The sequence below is a fragment of the Magallana gigas genome, chromosome 3 (genome assembly GCF_963853765.1).
Source record: "Magallana gigas chromosome 3, xbMagGiga1.1, whole genome shotgun sequence".
NCBI classification, from domain to species: Eukaryota; Metazoa; Mollusca; class Bivalvia; order Ostreida; family Ostreidae; genus Magallana; species Magallana gigas.
Window position 1 is genome coordinate 21,628,410 of NC_088855.1, and position 18,589 is coordinate 21,646,998.

The 18,589-nt window shown below is 32.9% G+C and overlaps 3 protein-coding genes across 4 annotated transcripts; 1 reads left to right on the top strand and 2 right to left on the bottom strand.

The window, feature by feature from the left end:
- Positions 1–112: 112 nt before the first annotated feature.
- Positions 113–6,412, bottom strand: LOC117692477 (glutathione hydrolase 1 proenzyme). Its single transcript, XM_034480286.2, has 11 exons — positions 6,139–6,412; positions 5,826–5,951; positions 5,397–5,494; positions 3,329–3,521; positions 2,963–3,123; positions 2,728–2,877; positions 2,430–2,584; positions 2,079–2,266; positions 1,691–1,931; positions 1,467–1,580; positions 113–356 (listed from the first exon to the last, which is right to left on the bottom strand). Exons 1-11 carry the CDS (start codon positions 6,405–6,407, stop codon positions 207–209), a joined length of 1,845 nt encoding a protein of 614 aa, XP_034336177.2. The 5' UTR covers positions 6,408–6,412; the 3' UTR covers positions 113–206.
- A 2,788-nt stretch (positions 6,413–9,200) lies between these two features.
- Positions 9,201–13,280, top strand: LOC117687788 (uncharacterized). 2 transcript variants are annotated; one of them, XM_066078892.1, is made up of 4 exons: positions 9,201–9,617; positions 10,006–10,094; positions 10,853–10,912; positions 12,271–13,269. In XM_066078892.1, the coding sequence occupies exons 1-4, from the start codon at positions 9,478–9,480 to the stop codon at positions 12,834–12,836; spliced, it is 855 nt and encodes a 284-aa protein (XP_065934964.1). In that variant the 5' UTR covers positions 9,201–9,477; the 3' UTR covers positions 12,837–13,269. The 2 variants fall into 2 exon arrangements, with proteins under 2 accessions (XP_065934964.1, XP_065934965.1); XM_066078893.1 differs by lacking the exon at positions 10,853–10,912 and having other exon boundaries at positions 12,271–13,280.
- A 58-nt stretch (positions 13,281–13,338) lies between these two features.
- LOC117684803 (uncharacterized) lies at positions 13,339–16,131 on the bottom strand. The gene is made up of 6 exons (XM_066078891.1): positions 15,768–16,131; positions 15,159–15,381; positions 14,519–14,682; positions 13,905–14,068; positions 13,608–13,821; positions 13,339–13,519 (listed from the first exon to the last, which is right to left on the bottom strand). The coding sequence occupies exons 1-6, from the start codon at positions 16,017–16,019 to the stop codon at positions 13,388–13,390; spliced, it is 1,149 nt and encodes a 382-aa protein (XP_065934963.1). The 5' UTR covers positions 16,020–16,131; the 3' UTR covers positions 13,339–13,387.
- Between the last annotated feature and the right edge of the window lie 2,458 nt (positions 16,132–18,589).

The following is an 18,589-nucleotide window of genomic DNA, read 5'->3' on the forward strand; positions in this document are numbered from 1 at the left end:
CGTCCAGCAGTTCAAATATGACAACAGTCAGTTTTTATTTACTAATGTTTCAAAAAGTAAAAAAATCCACAATTTCATATCCACTAAAAAAAACACACGCAAAAATAGACTTAATTTTATTTATCGCTACATGTACAATATTAAAAAGAATTTTATAGAAACCAAAGCTATTTTATATTTTAGCAATAATAGCGACAAAGTAGGATTTAGTATCCATCCGGAACTCCTCTTTTTCTGTAGTCTGCGTTAGCGGTTATCTTGCCTTCCTCGAGTTGCAGAATACCCTGAACAATAGAGCCAGCACTGGCAGACATTGTGATGTTGTGGCCGATCCGTCTTAATCCGTTTATAACTTGCTGTGATAAATATAAAGATAGAAATCAAAATCACATATATGTGACATTTTGTAAAGTTTTACATTTTGATGTAGAAATGTTACTGATAATGGTTGCTTCATTTCTTTTCTGTTTAGAAAAGTAGGAAAACATATTGTAAAACAATATTATATTGCAAAACAAAAATAATGTTTGCTCATTGCGTGTTGCTAAAACATGTTGAAGTTGAAAAAGAGTTTATCAAAAAAGAACATCACTAAAACATCTTACTTAAAATTTTCATAAAACATTAGAACAATAAAGCTAGATTGATGGCAGTAAAGAAAATAATTTGATTGCTTTTTGTGTCAAAAATATTATTTGTAGTATCATTACCAAGGGTGATGATTTTCAATTAGTCTTTAGGTATCATCTTACAGTTCTAAATTTTGTTTAATATCATAAATGATTTACAATAAATTGATCGCATAAAATGGGGATATCTAATGAAAAACCAAAGGCAATTTTTAACAACGTATATTTTCAGGTAGGATTGAATTCAAAATATCTCAATGCCTGCCTAATGAAGAAAATACGTGTAATATAAGGCTATTAGTAAATAGTTAAGAGTTTAGATAATATAATGAATAATAAATTGAATATCAAATATTTTTAAGAACTACGTGTATTAAATTTGAAGTGGAATACATTAAATTACAATAGTGTTTATGATAATCAATATCAAAGCGAAATTTTATTATTCATAAGTCATATATTAAATGGTTCATTACTTCCCACTACTATTAATTACTAGTAAATAGAAGTCAGAAAATCTAGTCACGTCTTTTTTTGGAACTGATTTTCATTTTTTACAAAATGTTCAGATGTTATTTGATTAATAGATATTTTGTCAACGTGAGTAAACAATGTGCTCAAAACTTTAAAAAAAAAAAAAAAAAAGGAAAGTAAACTAAATATACGCTATTTTGTTATGAAGTTAGTTATCATCTCCAAGAGAAACACAAAGAAATTGCTGACAAAGACTTGAATGATTAAGTGTACTAGAATTTTAACCATATTACTTTGCATAACTACCAAAGTGCAGAAATAATCACGTTTACAGAAATCTAAAGAAAAATACATGTCACTTACAGGATTAAATCCTTCTTCCACAGTAATGTAGGCTGGTAACAGCTGATGATGAAGACGTTTGTGGTCTATGGCTTTCTTTATTCCGTACTTAAACCACAGGGTTTCAATGCTAACCTAACAGATAAGGAACTTTTACTGCGAAATAGTAACGGTTTTCTTAACTCGGAGGACTCTAAAAAATCGGCAGAGATAACATACAAAATTCTAAGGACAGAACAACTTACTAAAGCTGTGGAAGTGGTGATTCTAGTACCGCCGGAAGCTCCCACCACTAACTTGACATGTCCGTCAGAGTCCGCCACTATACTGGGGCACATGGAGGACAGCGGTCTTTTCCCGGGCTTGATGAAGTTTGCAGCAGAAGCTGGAACTCCGAAGGAGTTCACTGTGTTAGGTGTTGAAAAATCGTCCATTTCGTTGTTAAATATTATCCCTGTTCTTTTTCCAACAACCTTTGAACCAAAACTATAACACACATTTGATAACCTAAGTTGGTTATCCATAGAATGGTGGTTGAATGTAGTTTGACACAATAATATTGATATAAAATAATAATGTTCAATTCATTTTAACTATTTTAATGAATAAAAAAATAGAATTATTAATACTCACAATAAATTAATGGTGCTAGTTAAAGAAACGGCATCCCCATTTGGCGCCAAAACTGATAAATGTGATGTTCCGGTTCTTGATTGGTCGTAAAACGTTGGTCCATAATACAAAGTGTCAAAAGTTGCAGTGTCCGAGATTTTAGAGCGAATGTAATCGGCGAAACTTGATGATGTCATGTTTTTAACAAGCTGAAACAATTAATATTGCAGTCTGACCCAAAATTTTATCAAGTGAATTGCAATTTTTAATCAATTATATAGTGATGTTCGAATAGATTCAGAACATTGAAATTTCATCAAACCTGAAAACAACGGAAAAACAGATAAAAAAAAACGGAAAGACAAATTTTACCTCATCGATCTCATCTTTGAAGGTCTGACTCTCCATATCGGGGTCCCCCAGACCACTTCTTTTTGCAAACGCAAATTTCATGGCCTCCACAATTCTATGCCAAGTCAACGTTGACTCTTTGGGGGTCGAGACACTGTCTGGGTTAAATCCATATTCTGCCGGGTAAAAATTTACTATCATTCAAATTACGATCTTTTTAAAATAATTTCCTTGATATCATTTTTGATACATAATCATACCGTGGTTTAATTATATCTAAATTGTTTTAAATTCGGAAAACCAGAAAGAATCAACTTACTGTCGGCTATGTTAAGAATCATGGCGTACACTGCGCCGCTAGATGGCGGTGGAGGCGTGAAGATGGTAGAATCATCATTCAGTTTAATCACCAGGGGCTCTTTGATTACTGCCACGTAGTTCTGTAAGTCTTGTTTAGTAATGATCCCACCTACAACCATAATAGACAAGAATTTATGTTTGAACGTGCAGCTATTGATTAAACACGAACAAAACATTAACCGAAAGAAACTTACCCGCTTCCTGAATGTCCGCAACGACGTCTTCAGCCAGGGAGCCATTATACAACGCATGCGGATCGTCTGCAATTGTCTCGAATGTTTTTGCCAGGAGTGGCATTTTGATAGTTTCCCCTTGTTTGTATGGTCGTCCAGTCTGCGGGTTTGTTAACGCTAATCTGTGGTAAAAAATATTTTAAAAATGCATATATATAAATCAAGTCTTATCATCTGGAACAACATTTATTTTAGTTCTAGCGGTTAACATGAGAAAATTGAAAGGATGGTGGCAACAATATTAATATTTTAACCCAATAATCACAACAACTCAACAACCTAACAGTTTCTAAAAGTAAGCACAACACTAACTAACCTTACATGTACCTTAAATTATCCTGTCTTAAAAAAACTGCCGTCTGCTCTTCAATGGCGACTGCCAATGGTTCACTCACGTTCCATCCTTCACGGAGCTTCTTGATGGTTGGCTGAAAGAGGTCTTTCCATGGAAGTTTTCCGCCAATTTTCCAAGCTTCATACAAACCTTTGATTTCCCCAGGAATACCAATTGCTAGGCCGCCTTTAAATGTTACACCAGTACTGTTCATGCATTTAATTATTATACCAGGTCTTTTTAATACGAAATCGACTTTTAATTATTATTCCTTAAAAAGCCGAGTAAGATAAGTCATGGTCAGCACTCAGTATGTACATATATGATGTAGGGTTTATTATTTTTTATTATCTTGTAATCTATACTATTAAAAGAATTAAGGTCAATGACTAATGAGAGAGGGCTGTGTGGAAAGCTCTTTATGTGTAAATTGTCAATCAACATAAGCTTCAATGAAAAGCGAGAAATAGTTTATCAAGTTAGCTGAGAATCCAATATGGGTTTTTTAATATCTCCCATTGAGCTTAACAAGGTTAAAACAATTATTTGCTATATATTAAAGAATCAATTATTTCGACCAAACCCTGAACAATTATTTTTCAAAGTGCGTTAATATCGACGATATTAAAGCGCTTTAAAAAAAATTCCAAAGTGCGTTGACTTGGTCCCAAAATTAACGCACTTAGATTTTTTTTCAAAATGCATAATTTTTAAAATGCGTTGTAACAGGGCTGTCAGATGCTTAGTAAGATTAGATAGCATCACAAGCTTTTTAACGGTCTAAATAACGCGAGAGAGAAAATCTTTATTTTGCGCCTTATTTAAACAGTGTGTGAAACTAATGACGGGCCATGAAATATGTTACCCATTATGAAACATATCTTTATACATTCATAGTATGCTGTATTGTATTTTTTTTAATTTTGAAAATTAAAAGGAAAATACAAGATATGAAGCAATTAATAATAAAGTATCCTAGCTGCAAGACCAGTGATTTTAATTTTTGATAGTTGTTAGAAAATGATTTCTACACATGAAGATATAGCATTCTTCTTCAGAAGACTTTATTTCAGCAATAAAACGCTTTTTTAGTGATTCATTCGGGTTATGAAGGTAGCGACATTGGCGAAAAATACGCTAGCAGGTTATGTAAATTTCTTCTGCAGTTTTTAAAATTAAAAGTATTTACTCATTGAGTTAACTTAAAGTTTTAATAAGACGCAAAACAAATAGAATATTTACATTTTTTGGAATTTAATTTCTGTTTACTTTGATGCTATTTAATCTCCTCGTACATCTTACAACCTTTTCTCTCAAATGTCTTATTTTACGGTAATAGTTTTGATGAAGATTAGTATGCTTCTTTTTTTTAAATGCAACCGACCGATCCAGTCCAATTGAATATTATTTATATAAAAGGTGAAAGTTTGCTCATTATTTTCAAGCGATATGACAGTTATACAGAGATCTAAAGTGGGTTTAGCTCTATTTCTTTAATTTAGCTTTCAATTTTCTTGCACTGTTGACAAAGGATGATTCATCAAGAAACACTATAAGAGACATGTTTCTTTAAACGACGATGTTCTGTCTTTATTATAGACATAACAAAACGACAGAGTAAACTGACAAAGGCTTGAAAAAAAAACCTGCGAATTTTGTTTCAGATCATAACAATTCAAAGTTCTAAATCATTAAGAATATTTTGCCAAAAGTCAAGGGACTAACATATCGCGATCGCGAGAATAGGTTTTTTTTTCAAATACTATTTTGGATAATAGACGTCTCTTAGTCTTGAATCGCAGTTTACCATGATGAGTACATACTAGAATTTTTTGTTATCATTGTGTAAATCATCGTCTTAAATTGGACAGAGGTTTTCTTTATGCTAATACATATTTCTACAGCAAAACAAGGTCATTTTTACGTGTTTTCATTTTGAAATCCGTTAAAGTGGTTCAAACCCTTAAAATAACGGTCATTAATCTTTCAATAATGCTCTCATAAAACTCATCCTACATACTATATCTTTCATACTCCCACCCGGCCATTTTTTGTTCTCACCCTCAGTTGATGATTTATCCGTGGGTACAAACATGTCCTCCAATGCTGCCCCTGGCGCCATCTCGCGGGCAATTATTGTGTAAGCTGTGTTCTTTTCCCTTTATAAAATTGAAGCCAAATGCAATACACTTGTGAACAATATTTTTTGTAAAAAAAAATATTTTCATATAATGCAATTCTGCATTTATATGTGTCCACTTGAAAATGAAAAGGTTGTTTAATAAATTAAAAAACGATAAAACGTTAAATCATTATACATGTATGTTAAGCATAATGTCTAGAGGATATCATAGTGGTTATTTCATATTACATACACACACTCACACATACACACACATGCGCCAAAGCATATTTCTTCCTATGTAGATTTGCGTTAATTTAGAAATCTTTACAAACGCAAATAAACAAGTACAGTTTTATCCTATATACCTATTATATATGGTCATGAAATGGCCCCCTCCTATACCGCAGCTGTGGCTGTTTTCTACACATTGACAAAGAATGGTGGCGATAGTAGCGTCCACAACGGACCCTTGTCGACGTCCCATAATTTCCCTTAAATAAGATAAAGTGAAAGTTATTGATCATTCATGAATAACAAATTGTTTCTAAAGTAGATATATTGAAATTATCTGCCAACCAAAGAAAATGCAATTTTTATTACGATTACTCTTAAGATAATCGATAAAAGAAATGTGGATCGTAAAGATAAACAATAATTTTCAATAGTTATTATACTAACACGCCAACTCGTGCGCAGTTCCCTGTGTCAGAAGATATTGCGGCAAATCGATATTGCCCCTCAGGGGATATGGAAACATCAGAGGGTCTTTTGTAATTGCGGAGGGGCGGATGAAGGTTTGGGGCGCTAGATTCAGTTCCTATCTCCCCACACAGTCGATGACGGTCGTCTCTGCCCATACTTCTTATATAATCAAATCCGCTCCCAGGGGAAACCATTTGGGCGTTGACGAGGAAAATGGTAATGATGAGTAAATGACCACAACCCATTTTCATCTGTTCCTTTTGAACATTATTAAAATGATGCTTTTTAAAACATTCCCTTAATAAACAAAAAATGAATGAAGTTGCGTTCAGCGGAAAGGGGTTTTCATGACAAATAGAGTAAAATGACTTTTATTGTTCTAAGGAAAAGGATGTTCTTCAGATAATTATGATACCAATATTTTCAAATAATACACATGCAATCATCACAAGTTTTCGTCGGATACGTTGAATTGACGTCATGAATTTTTAAATATCATTGCATCGTCATTAGTGTATTGGGGAAAAAAACAATAATTTTATCAAATGCAAAACAATATTTTTCTTAAACAAAATATGAACATCAGAATTAGTTCATGCGTGCATAACGTACAATTTGTTCATATACTACACTTTTAACACCTGTGACATCAGTGCTACGTATTTCGCAGATTTTCTTTGAACCTGTTTCGGTGCTGTCGAACAAACGTCTGAAGAACAAATAAAAGATTTATTTCTATTTTTCTCAGAGATAAACATTTTTTAAAAAATAGAATTGACGACAATTACAACGCATTTTATGTCCGGTAGCTGAATCAAAAAATATATATAGTTTTTTGTGTATCGAGAAAACTGTCACTATCATTAAATATCAAAATTTATAATTCATGATGAAATAAAGATAATTCCAAAGAAAATTAAGATAAAAAACATCAAATAATCGTCTCTTGTTTTTAAAGTTGAATCCTCCATATACATTTGCATTTTAGGATTCGTTTAGTGGGTTGTGTGATTGAAATGAAATACAAATTGAACATCCAGGGTTTTTTTTATAATTATGCTAAATGATGAAAACCGGTTTTTTATTTCATTTGCGTAAAAAAATTGTGTAAAAGCGATATTTCTTTTATTATTTACAATAACCGATATAGTTTTGCATTGTTTTGTTCGGATTAGAGAGGGGCGTTATTATGATGTCTGATACAAATTACATTCACAGTTCTCTTATCATAATAGATGTTAGGCAATTCTGACTAAACAATTCAAAGATACTCGTTAATTTGATGAAATAAAACAAAGAAAAATAAGCAATGTCTTTTTAAAACCGAATTGATACATTCTATTGTTAAATAAAAATTGATCACATGCACTTTCAATGAAGACCTACCATTTATTAAAAGAATTAACTTTGATAGATATAGAAACATAAATAAGTAAACAACGATACCTGTATTCGCAGTGAACAATGAAGTCAGTTTGAAGAGCAAATATTTTCACACAGCACAAAAAGACTATAGCTAGTTTCTGCGCAGCTTTCAATTTCTTTTATAGTTTAAATTTCGGTCGTACTTATTTCATAAAACTACTGATAAGATCAATGTGATAGCAAATCTACATTAATCCCGGGTTTAAAAAAGTTCAAAAAAGAATATACATATGTATTCCAAAAAAATTACGCGAGGTATCGGCTATTGCTTTATTAATAATTTTGAACAGATTTTAGTGATGGCTCAAAAGAAAACAAGTCCTAAAAACCTACTACTCTTCTCCTTAAATATAACAATAATTGCCATGCATATAAATTTAAATCAAAAGGAAATGTGTTATATCTAGTCTACACTAAGGAGCAATAAACTGATCCTTGTTTCGTATGTTGTATTGTGAAATGATTTTCCGCTTGCTGGGAATAATATCAAATAATTTAATTCTGGTTGTAACGCGGCATTTGATTGGATAGAAAAATTTAGTTAAATTTGTATAACCTGGGGTGCTTTCCATTTAACCGGCATCGCCGGATTTGCCGGTGTTGCCTTCGTCGCCGATTGCTGGAACGCGCGTCGCCGGCGAGCGATTGCGGCCACGCAATTTTCTGTTGCCGACTAGGAAACAATATGGCGTCTATTTGGGAAGAAGATGTTTTCACAATCCAAATAACGGGGAATATTTGCATATCCATTGTTCTTTCCCACTGTAAGCCCATACAGAGGAACTGCAATTATGACTCTATAATCGCAATTGCTCTGTCTGTATGCGCAATTGCCCCCCCATGACTTTTGGGTATCGAATTCTCAACAATTATACAGTGATTTTTAATCATATATATAGTGAATATTTCTAATAAAAAAAATATGTGGTGTTTAATATAAATTATCTAAAGTTTAAAATAAAATAAAAGGTATTATAGTTTTATTCATATTTAATTTTAATCAATTACAAATGTTATTTATTATTGTATGATAAAAATGTGCCTAAATAAAACGAAAGTGTTTGATTTTTATATTTTCATGTACAAAATTCAATGTATAAGGAAAGATAACTCTTCCGATCTATACCATGATTTATGTACCTAACTGTTGGCGTACTATGACGTCATAAAGGTGTGACGTCATATATTATCAATGACGTTATAGATTTAAACCACTATACGATACATCATGTGTTTTTTTCCAACTGTCTAAAATTGATGTATTTAAAACATGTCTTATATTAAAATTTTAAAGGAATAACTGTTATAACATATCATTGATTTTGTTAACAAATCTATGTGAAGAAAAAAAAATACATTTACAGTCTGAACGTTTATTTTTTATGCAATAGCTAAATGTCAAGGTTTAGGCTAATGCAGGGTATTTGTGAGTGGTAAAATGCAAATATAAGTAATAAACAACGATTATTTAGTGAACATGGTGTTATGAATAGCAACTGCTCTGCTGGCATATTTTCCATGATGCGCTAGCGCGCATCATGGAATATGCCAGCAGAGCAATTGCTATTCATAACGCCATGTTCACTAAATAACGTTGTTTATTTCTTAATTAACTGCTCAAATTTGTTTAATAACCTTGAAATCCTGGATAATTGCAATAACCTGGTCGCATGGAGACCACTTACAACCAAAATTCAAGATAAGTATCAGTTGTATTGCTATTTTTTGAAGAATTTTGAACTTCTTGTTGTGTAGTATATAATCCGAATTTTGTCTACACATGGTCAGAATGTTTGTTTCAAAAATCGAAACGCTTGGTAAGTATTCCCGCTGTTTTACGTCATTTTGACAGTTCATTGCGTCATATCACCTGTCGTTTCTTATCTAACGATGGCTTCCGTGGAACTTTATCACTGTCCGTCATGTAACTCATTATTTTTTTCTATGAACCATTTCAACCAGCATAAATGCAATACTAACTCTCCCGTACAGCCTCTTATCCTAAAGGATAATATGACCACAGTGTACAGGTAAAGTGACATTATTTTTCTCTCTTATAACTGATCAGCCTATTCAAACATATGTCCTACATATGTAAATCACAAATTTTACTACTGATTTTAAAAAAATGCTAACATAAGTTGAAAAATAAACCATTCATGTGTATGTGGATTCAGAATGTTTTTCTTTAAATATTGTAGGCCTATCTGAGATAAATTTATTTGCATGGGGGATGGGAGGTGGTCTGATGCCTATGTTTGATATATATTTTCTTCATCAACTAGTTACAATTCATGTACAGTAGTTTAAGATACTTTGAATTATCCAGGGAATGTCTAGACCAGGTGCTAAATAAGTCTAAAGATACCAACTTATTCCAAGAATGTAGAATGTTCAAACCTATCATGATATTTTCAGGGAAGAAGAACCACAACATGGCCAGGGAGCTGCTTGTCAGTCGACCAGTAACTCAACATATACATGTACCACTGCGTCAATGGAAGAAAGTAAGTCTATGTACATTTTATTCTTGATATTGGCCCAGACTGGGTTGTTTTTACAAGGGAAATTTATTTTGAATCCTATTGTAGACTGCATTAGACTATACTGGCATGCGACCAGTTCTTACTGAGTACCATTTCTGGCCAGTGCATTGTTACGTCTTTTTTCAACACATTTCATTAGATACAAAAATATAATTCACTGGCAAGAAATGGTACTTGTGAGAACTGGTCACACACACACACTATAAGAAAAAATATGTATTATATACATATATTGATTTAAGGAATGAATTCAATTTTTATTTGTTTTATACGCTATAAAATGGTTTGGGGCAGTTTACGCTTTATAAACTGCGAAGCAGTTTATAAAAAAGCGTAAACTGTTTCAAACCATTTTATAGCGTATAAATAATAAATATTAAATTCATTCCTTATAATTTAATTTTTCTACTCTTCATTGTAGATAAAAACGGTCATTTGACCTTTAAAATGACGTAAAATTGTACAAAATTCAAACGTAACGTCAGGCGTATTGATACATTTTGGATGTTATTCTTACTATGACGTAGGCAACATTCTTTATATGATATAAAATAATTTTTTTAGCCAATCAGAAAGGGCGTTACAACCAGAATTAAATCATATAACAATAAATTAATTTCTAAGTAACAAAAATATGAGAGGTGCAAATAAATGTTTGAAATGCAAAACATATTTTTAAAACAACAAACTTTTAAAGCTTAAAATGTTTGTATTAATAGATGAACAAAATGAATTTCAAGATGGCTTCACAGAATATGCACCTCCCACAACTTTGCCAGGTACGTTTTTGAGGTCACCTGAGGTAAAAGCTTAAAAGGACTTGGACACGACTTGACTTAAAAATTTAAAATTTTGTTTTTCCAGTTTCAATGTTCATACTGATAAATATAGAAGTTCATAATGCTATGTCAAAATTTAAAACTCAAATATCAAGTTATAAGCAAGATACAGAGATCATAATTCTTTGTTTTGTAAACAAAGCTTGAATATTGTCATTTTAACATATTCGTTGTATTAGTGTGAATTTCAATCAAATGTAACTTTTTTTTGTTGATAATAGTATTTAAGAAGATATTAAATTAGTTGAAATTGTTTTTACATGTCATTTTGTCTAAGAAATGGTAATTCTCCACATTACATTCTTTGTAAACAAATATAAGACTCGAGCTTTGTTTACATAACTATCAATTCTTACTTCTGTATCTCGCTTGTAACTTGACTTTGTATACAGAACCGAGTGGCCACTTTCAACCAAATGTGGTACAAAACATCATTAGCTAAAGGGAATTCAAGTTATTTTTTAAATTTAGGGTGGTATTTTGAATTTTACATAGGAATTTTTTTTTTAAATATTCTCAAAATCTCAAATGTTATAATAATGGAATTATAAGTAGTACATGTACTTGAATGCAAGCACTTTGACATATTGTTGATTCTCAATTGTTTAGACGGGGGTCCCTAGACAATTCTTGGGTTCAGCATGGGCTTCAATGTTTTATAAGTTTATATATAATATACAGTTGTTAAGATCTTCTTGATTACTGCAATGCTTGTGAGCAATGTGTAATATGACTTTAAAATATTCTTCTTACAAAGGGGGCTCAATGTTTAACAGAAGAATATATGGAGAAAATTTTATACAGGACTTTATCACATATTGTTATACTTTCATGTTAAATACTGAAATCTGATTGGTTAAGACGCAGTTAATAATATTTACTATTACCCTCAGCGTTAGCAACGCACTTGGCAACAGGTAACATTAAAAAATGTTACATGCGCGAAAATTATGCGCGTACGGTTCGCTGTAGAATTCACGTTATTCCTATATAAAAGCAGTAAAATTTTCTTAAAAATTTTTAAAAAGACATTCAGTATAACAAAATAAATAGTGCCTGTTTGGGAGGATAACAGTTGAAATTGACACCCCTCGAAAACCATTGTCAACCTCCGCTTCGCGTCGGTTGACAATGGTTTTCTCGGGGTGTCAATTTCAACTGTTACCCTCCCAAACAGGCACTATTTATATAATAAGGGCCTTATAGAGTTACAGACTATCCTCTCTATATCTTTACTACAAATGTTATTTAATTATTCCTACCTAATATTTAGAGATTCTATAAAAATCTAATTTTAGACATAAAGCAGACTTGGACGAATTGTCTAACAAAAGGCTTGATAAGTCTGAGAGGTGAGATGGATTCGGAATTTGCTTCAAAGAAGAAGACTCACAAGGCACTATGGAAAGAAATATCAGTTAAACTAAAGGAGATCCACAACTTTACTGGTGATTGGTTCCAGTGCCAATCCAAATTTAACAAGCTAACCGCAAAGTATAAAGCTGTTGAAGATGCCAACAGAAAATCAGGTGAAAAGCGGAGGTCTATGGAATTCCATTCTGAAATGATGGAAGTTATGGGGGATGACCCAAAAATAACCCCTCTAAAGACAGTGTCTGTAGGTGTGGGAAAGGGTGTGAATGTTGTTTGTGGTGAGAAAGATGATGGTGAGAAGGGGTGTGAGATTGTCAAAGCAAGGGGTGAGAGAGAGAAGAAAGCGAGCAAGCGGAAGAGAGAAGATGAGTTGTTTGAGTTGTTGACGGAGGTGAGGGATGATAGGAGAAGGTTTCAAGAGGAGCAGGTAAGAATGAATGAAAGAAAGCTTGAAATAATGGAGAGGTTGGTTTCTCTGTTTGATAGATAGATAGATGTTATTTTGCATTTCCTTAAGGTGGTATGGGACATTAGTCGATATCAATGTGGATTAAAGTACATTAAAATTAAAATGCTTTCAACAGTTTAGAATTTTCAAATTTTACAATATTTTGCCAAAAAATATGTCTTGATAATTTTTGAAAAGGTAAAAGGTTTACAGACCCCAGCTGGATTGGAACTCATGACTTACAGTTTTAAAGCATATCCTCTAACCAACTGCGTTACGCTTAATGTTCTATTGCGAGAAAGACACTGTTTATAAAATTACACTTGATTTTATTGTTTATTTGGATAAACATTTCGTCACAGTATGGTGTCCCATACCACCTGAGCCTGAATGTCTTATTTTGATATTTCAAAATTACAAGATTATTATCAAGGTATCAGTTTATGTTCTTTAGTAAATGAAATAGGGAAATCTTGTTAATTAATTTGTACTTGTTTAGTGTTACACATTCAATTTAATAACATTGTAATAAAAAGTAAGACTGTTTTAAACTTAAAAAAACATGTTGTTTTATTTCTCTTGTAAAATTTAATTCACTGGCTGTTAACCCAGAAATACTGAGCTAGTGCATTTCTTTTAATGGATGCACTCTGGTTTACAGGCTCATTGGTAGCCGGAGCATCAGGATAAACATCATCACAGATGTCCATGTCAGCTTCATTGTTCTGTAAAAACATAATTTTGAAAATGTTTAAGGAGAATAAACCCAGTTTACATATTTGAAAGTTGACAGCAGACGAGTACAAAACTCACCTCTATGCACATGTTATGGAGTGTACAGGCCGCCGTTATAACTGTTGGTATATCCTCTAGCTTCGTGTTATCCAGAAACCTAAGCCTCCTCCACTTTCCTTTAAGCAGACCAAAGGCACGCTCAATGGTCTGGCGAGTGTTGGAATGTACGAAGTTGTACTTTCTATGCCTCTCGGTCAGATTTCCATTATCCTTGTATGGAGTTAAAATCCACCTAAAATTGAAAATATACTAAGTGTACATACATTTGCAAAACACACATGGTTTTCAGATGGTATAAACTGTCTCAATAAATACCTATGCAGGGGGTATGCTGCATCTCCGAGAATGTGAGAATCCCCATCGAAGAGGATTTCACTGGCCTCGTAAAGGGGCGAGTTTTTAAATACCCTGGCGTCATGTACGGAACCTGGCCATCCTGACACAATGTCCGTAAAACGCAATGTATGGTCACATACAGCCTGAAAAAGTAATATTTACTTTTATATTTACTTTTATATATATATTTAGTGATATTTACATTTTCCAGTGTCTTTGCCTGTGATAACACTACGTATCGATTTTGTACTATAAAAGCCGTAACTTCAAATGAAGCCAAATTGAGGCGTCAGCGGGGTTTGCTTATTAATGTTTTAAATATTTCATTATACGATGGTTTAAAATTATATAAATATAAGTAATAAGGAATCATTCTTTGATTATTATGAGGTGATAATTTCGGTCGGGGCGTGATCAAATCTATCATAAAGCCCTTCGGACTTTATTGGATTTGATCACGCCCCGACCGAAATTATCACCTCATTATACTTAAAGAATGATTCTTTATTCCTTATTTTAAATGATCATATGTATATTTGAATGAATTAGATTGATGGAAGTGTTTTTGCTAATGAATTGAATTATATATTCACCTGTAATATAACAGAGTAGTCCCTTTTCCTGTTGAGGTAGGACAATGGATGGTACTTTTCCTGGGGTGCTTTAATTTCAATATGGCATCCATCGACGGCTCCTAAAACTCTAGGGAACCCTTTGATCTTCTCGAAGCCTTGCATGACCTCGTTTGCCCATGCTCCTGTGACATTAAAAATTCAGTTGTAAAATTGATTTAATAAATAATTGACTTAATTGAGATGCAAGCGCGTAACAACGAACGTAGGGTGCTCGTTTTTGCAAACACACACCTTCATCAAACTAAACATACCTTTATTAAACTAAAATTTACGCAAAAAAAAGCATTTTTAAGCAAACTGTTTCTTCCTTTTTTCTTTTATTTCATGGAATTTTGAAAGGCATGCAAATATCAAAAGTAGAAAAAGTTGTATATTTAAAACATTCTCTTGAGGGATTTTGACGTTTATGAACATATTTTTCTTTTCTGTTTTTTTCTTTTAATTGTGTGTGTAAATATCCCAATTTTAGAAAAAAACAACAACCATTCTAGATGCCCTTAAAACATGAAATATTAATATCTTTTCCCCTTAAAATTACAGATATAGGTCGTATGGGTAATACTAGTAACAATCAAAGCTTTTATTTTAACAAAATTACCAGTGGGCCACTTGATTTTTTCAGCAGACAGGCATTGAAGAGCTCTGCATGTGCGCATGAAGCAACGATACACGGATGAATACGTAACGTTAAATCTGTCAGATATTTGTCTATATCCTTCCATGTTGGCCAACATCCATATGGAGATCATTATCTGTTTCGAGGGTTCAATAATTTCCCTGCCACGCATCTGCTCTTGTGGAATGTGGCCTGTTGACACTATCTGTTGGTCAAATAATATTCAGAATGTACAATTTTACAACGATCTAGTGCATATAAGTTGTTACCTTATATTAGAAGTAGAAGATTTTTAAAAATTATTTTTAAAGCGCAGCGTTATCATGCGCATGTTTTTTTTTTTTTTTATCATATACTCAGTCTGTATATTCATTAAATTTATTGAAAGTAAATTATAAGGTTTTTAAAAAAATATATTCAATACTGTGTTTTATATATCATATTCGTTAAAGTTCATTAACGATTTCATTGATTTATGGGTACCGTAAAATGTGTCATAATGTCGATCCACCGAATATGTACATAATCCACCCACAAACCGCTAGCGATGCAGTAGGGATACATATGAAATGATCATTATTGAAACAATACCTGTCTACAGACTTCTTCAAAAGTCTCTCTTCGCATTCTGAAATGGGATGAGAACTCCTCAGGAGCGTATGCAGGCACTGTTGCGCTAAAATAATCCGCAATACGCTGCCGTCTCTTTTTTCCTCTCAGCAAATGATGGACAACTTCCATCATAACGTCATCGTCATAATCATTGGCCTCATCGTCCTCAAATACGTTCAATAAAAACGTTCTGCATATGCGCGAATTACGTTTCAAGCTACAATCGTCCATTTTGGAATTATTGTGACGTTGCCAACCGTTCCATTAACGTCACCGTTTCCCGATGACGTCGCCGGCGAGGCAACGTTAATGGAAAGCGCCCCAGGTTTGCACGTCACAAGACACGTCACAATGCACCAACGTACTAATTCACTTGACGTTACGTTTGAATTTTGAACAGATTTATATCATTTTTAAAAGTAAAACGGACTCAATTTGTACAGCAAATTCCAGAAAATTAAATTATTTAAGAAATGAACTCAATGTCTACCCAAGTTATACTCGCGGATTATAAAGCGTAAATTGCCCCAACCCAGGTTATACGAGTATAACTTGGGTAGACATTGAGTTCATTTCTTAAATAAATAGTCAAGCAAAATCCCCATGTTAAATGGACAGAGTTTTCATCTAAGCGATGTAGCGTCTGGTCTGTAAAATGCCCCACCCTGTTTCTAACAAAAGCGCTTCCCTTGATCCAAAAACTGGCAACCCGATAATTCGAGCAGCCCACAATGGAGCCTTTTCAAGTTTTTCTGCATCATGCACAGAACAGCCATTCGACAACACTGAAGAATGTTCAAGGGTAGTTCTTGAAAAGGTAATAAATAATTTATAGAGATGTAGTCTACCAATTTTATACATATGTTTTTTTAAGTCCTAATTTTTGGAATGCAGAGGTTACAGTACCATCGTTGTATTCAGACAATCTGAGATTTTGTGATAATTAAAGTCCTAAATGGCGATGAGTCGGAACAAACTCCAGTATATCGCCTTCAAAAAATAATTTAGATAAAACGGAGTTATGTTTCTTAGTAAAGAAAACAACCTTTGTTTTTGTTGGATTGAATTTGAAAAGCCACTTTTTGGACCATGATTCTTAAATTTTTAAATAATGATTTAAATAATTGTCAATGTCAAGTATGTTGTTTGAGGAATATTGAAGCGAATTGTCATCGGCAAATAATCTACACGTTGGTAGCATATTAACAGCCACATCACTTTGTGATAATAATAAAAGCCGTCCTAACACGATCCATGGGGTACACCAGCAGATATTTCGGATTTACTTGACAAAAGATCTGTAATTATATCTTTCTGGGACCATTGACATAGGTAACTAGAAGACAACTTAGGAAGATCATCATATAATCCTTAGGTTTGTAACTTGAATAAAAGGCCGCTATGCCAAACTCTGTCAAATGCTTTAGAGAGATCACAAAAAATCATGCATGAAAATTTACCTTCTTCAATATTTTGAACAATGCTGCGATAAGTATCCAATTGTTGAAAAACAGTTGAATGTCCTGGTAAGAATCCGGCTTGGTATCGATAAAATAAATTGTTTTTAAGAAAATAGTTGTACAAGGTTAAGTCACATTCTTGTCGTCTACAGAAAAAATAGATAAAAAAATGTATTAAGGAATTTGATCTTCCCAGTATCAGAAAAAATTGACTTGGTATTTATTTACCGTTTGCAGTAGAAATTTAAATGGGTGGTAATTCCGTTGAAGATTTCACGTGAAATGAATCTTTAATCAACTTCCGGTTTGTATTGTTTTTGCTTGAATCATCTAAATACGTTTCTATATTGTCGTAATAATTTGAGATCGCGGGTTATTTAGATATTGTTTACGGAGTTTCGGACATTTCTATATGCAGACCAATCAGAATCTTCATTGTTTCATTGTGCCGTCGGTCTCTAACTTTGATCGTTTTCTGTATAATACGTATACAGAGTCGAATTATGGCTGGTCGCGAAGACCGAGAGTTATTGTTTGTTCCGGTATACTTTCTTTCCAATATATTCTCCTTACCTGTGGGGATATCCCAAAACAAAAACCCATCTTCTTGTGCTTGCCAGCATAATTTGCAGAGTCAAGAATGCTGTCAGTGTACAGAGTCCATATTGTTGTCCGTGTACAGAGATCTACCTTTTGTTTGTTAAACAAAGAGTACCCAAGAGTTCTCTCAGTTCAAATTTAAATTTATTTAATATACACTTTACAATTAATAAATTGAAAGGGTTCCCCTCAAAATTATTTAACTGCCGTATTATCTAATGAAAAGGTAATCTATTTCAGCCTTTAGCTGTATTTCTGACATGAAATTATTTTTGCATTTTTACTAGTTATGACTCTCAATATTATCTGGCCGCTGTGAAGGATGGAAGAAAAAATTACAAAACTTTATACTTTATCTTGGTCCTTTTTATTTGCCTCAATTGTACAAATGCAGATTTCATAAATATTATAGTAATTATACCAAAAGTAAACATCGACCTGTTTTATTAGATGCTACAGTAATATTTAAAGGCAAAATCATGTTCTAATAAAAAAGACAGCCGCATTGAATTCTACATGCACTCTTTAGTCGAACGTTGCCATATTGAATTAAAAATGTATATTAAATCAATACTGATACTTTGACACAGTAAGAGTCTTAATTGTAAAATTCGCGATTAAATTCATCAATTTATGCAATTTTGAAACGTTTCCTTAGTGTACGGATGGAGAAAAATTCTAATAAAGTGCCAATGTCCTCATCCATTGAACCTCGTCAACCCTTCCAACACAGACACCGGT

What these genes read in the sequence shown, in the direction of transcription:
- LOC117684803 (XM_066078891.1), bottom strand. Translation starts at nt 16,019, where the DNA reads ATGGACGATTGTAGCTTGAAACGTAATTCGCGCATATGCAGAACGTTT. An exon ending in ACTACTCTGTTATATTACAG is followed by an intron (nt 14,069 to 14,518) that starts GTGAATATATAA and finishes TTACTTTTTCAG; the next exon opens with GCTGTATGTGACCATACATT. An exon ending in TCCATAACATGTGCATAGAG is followed by an intron (nt 13,520 to 13,607) that starts GTGAGTTTTGTA and finishes ATGTTTTTACAG; the next exon opens with AACAATGAAGCTGACATGGA.
- LOC117687788 (XM_066078892.1), top strand. Translation starts at nt 9,478, where the DNA reads ATGGCTTCCGTGGAACTTTATCACTGTCCGTCATGTAACTCATTATTT. An exon ending in AATATGACCACAGTGTACAG is followed by an intron (nt 9,618 to 10,005) that starts GTAAAGTGACAT and finishes TGATATTTTCAG; the next exon opens with GGAAGAAGAACCACAACATG. An exon ending in ACCTCCCACAACTTTGCCAG is followed by an intron (nt 10,913 to 12,270) that starts GTACGTTTTTGA and finishes ATCTAATTTTAG; the next exon opens with ACATAAAGCAGACTTGGACG.
- LOC117692477 (XM_034480286.2), bottom strand. Translation starts at nt 6,407, where the DNA reads ATGGGTTGTGGTCATTTACTCATCATTACCATTTTCCTCGTCAACGCC. An exon ending in AACTGCGCACGAGTTGGCGT is followed by an intron (nt 5,952 to 6,138) that starts GTTAGTATAATA and finishes ATCTTATTTAAG; the next exon opens with GGAAATTATGGGACGTCGAC. An exon ending in TTCATGACCATATATAATAG is followed by an intron (nt 5,495 to 5,825) that starts GTATATAGGATA and finishes AATTTTATAAAG; the next exon opens with GGAAAAGAACACAGCTTACA.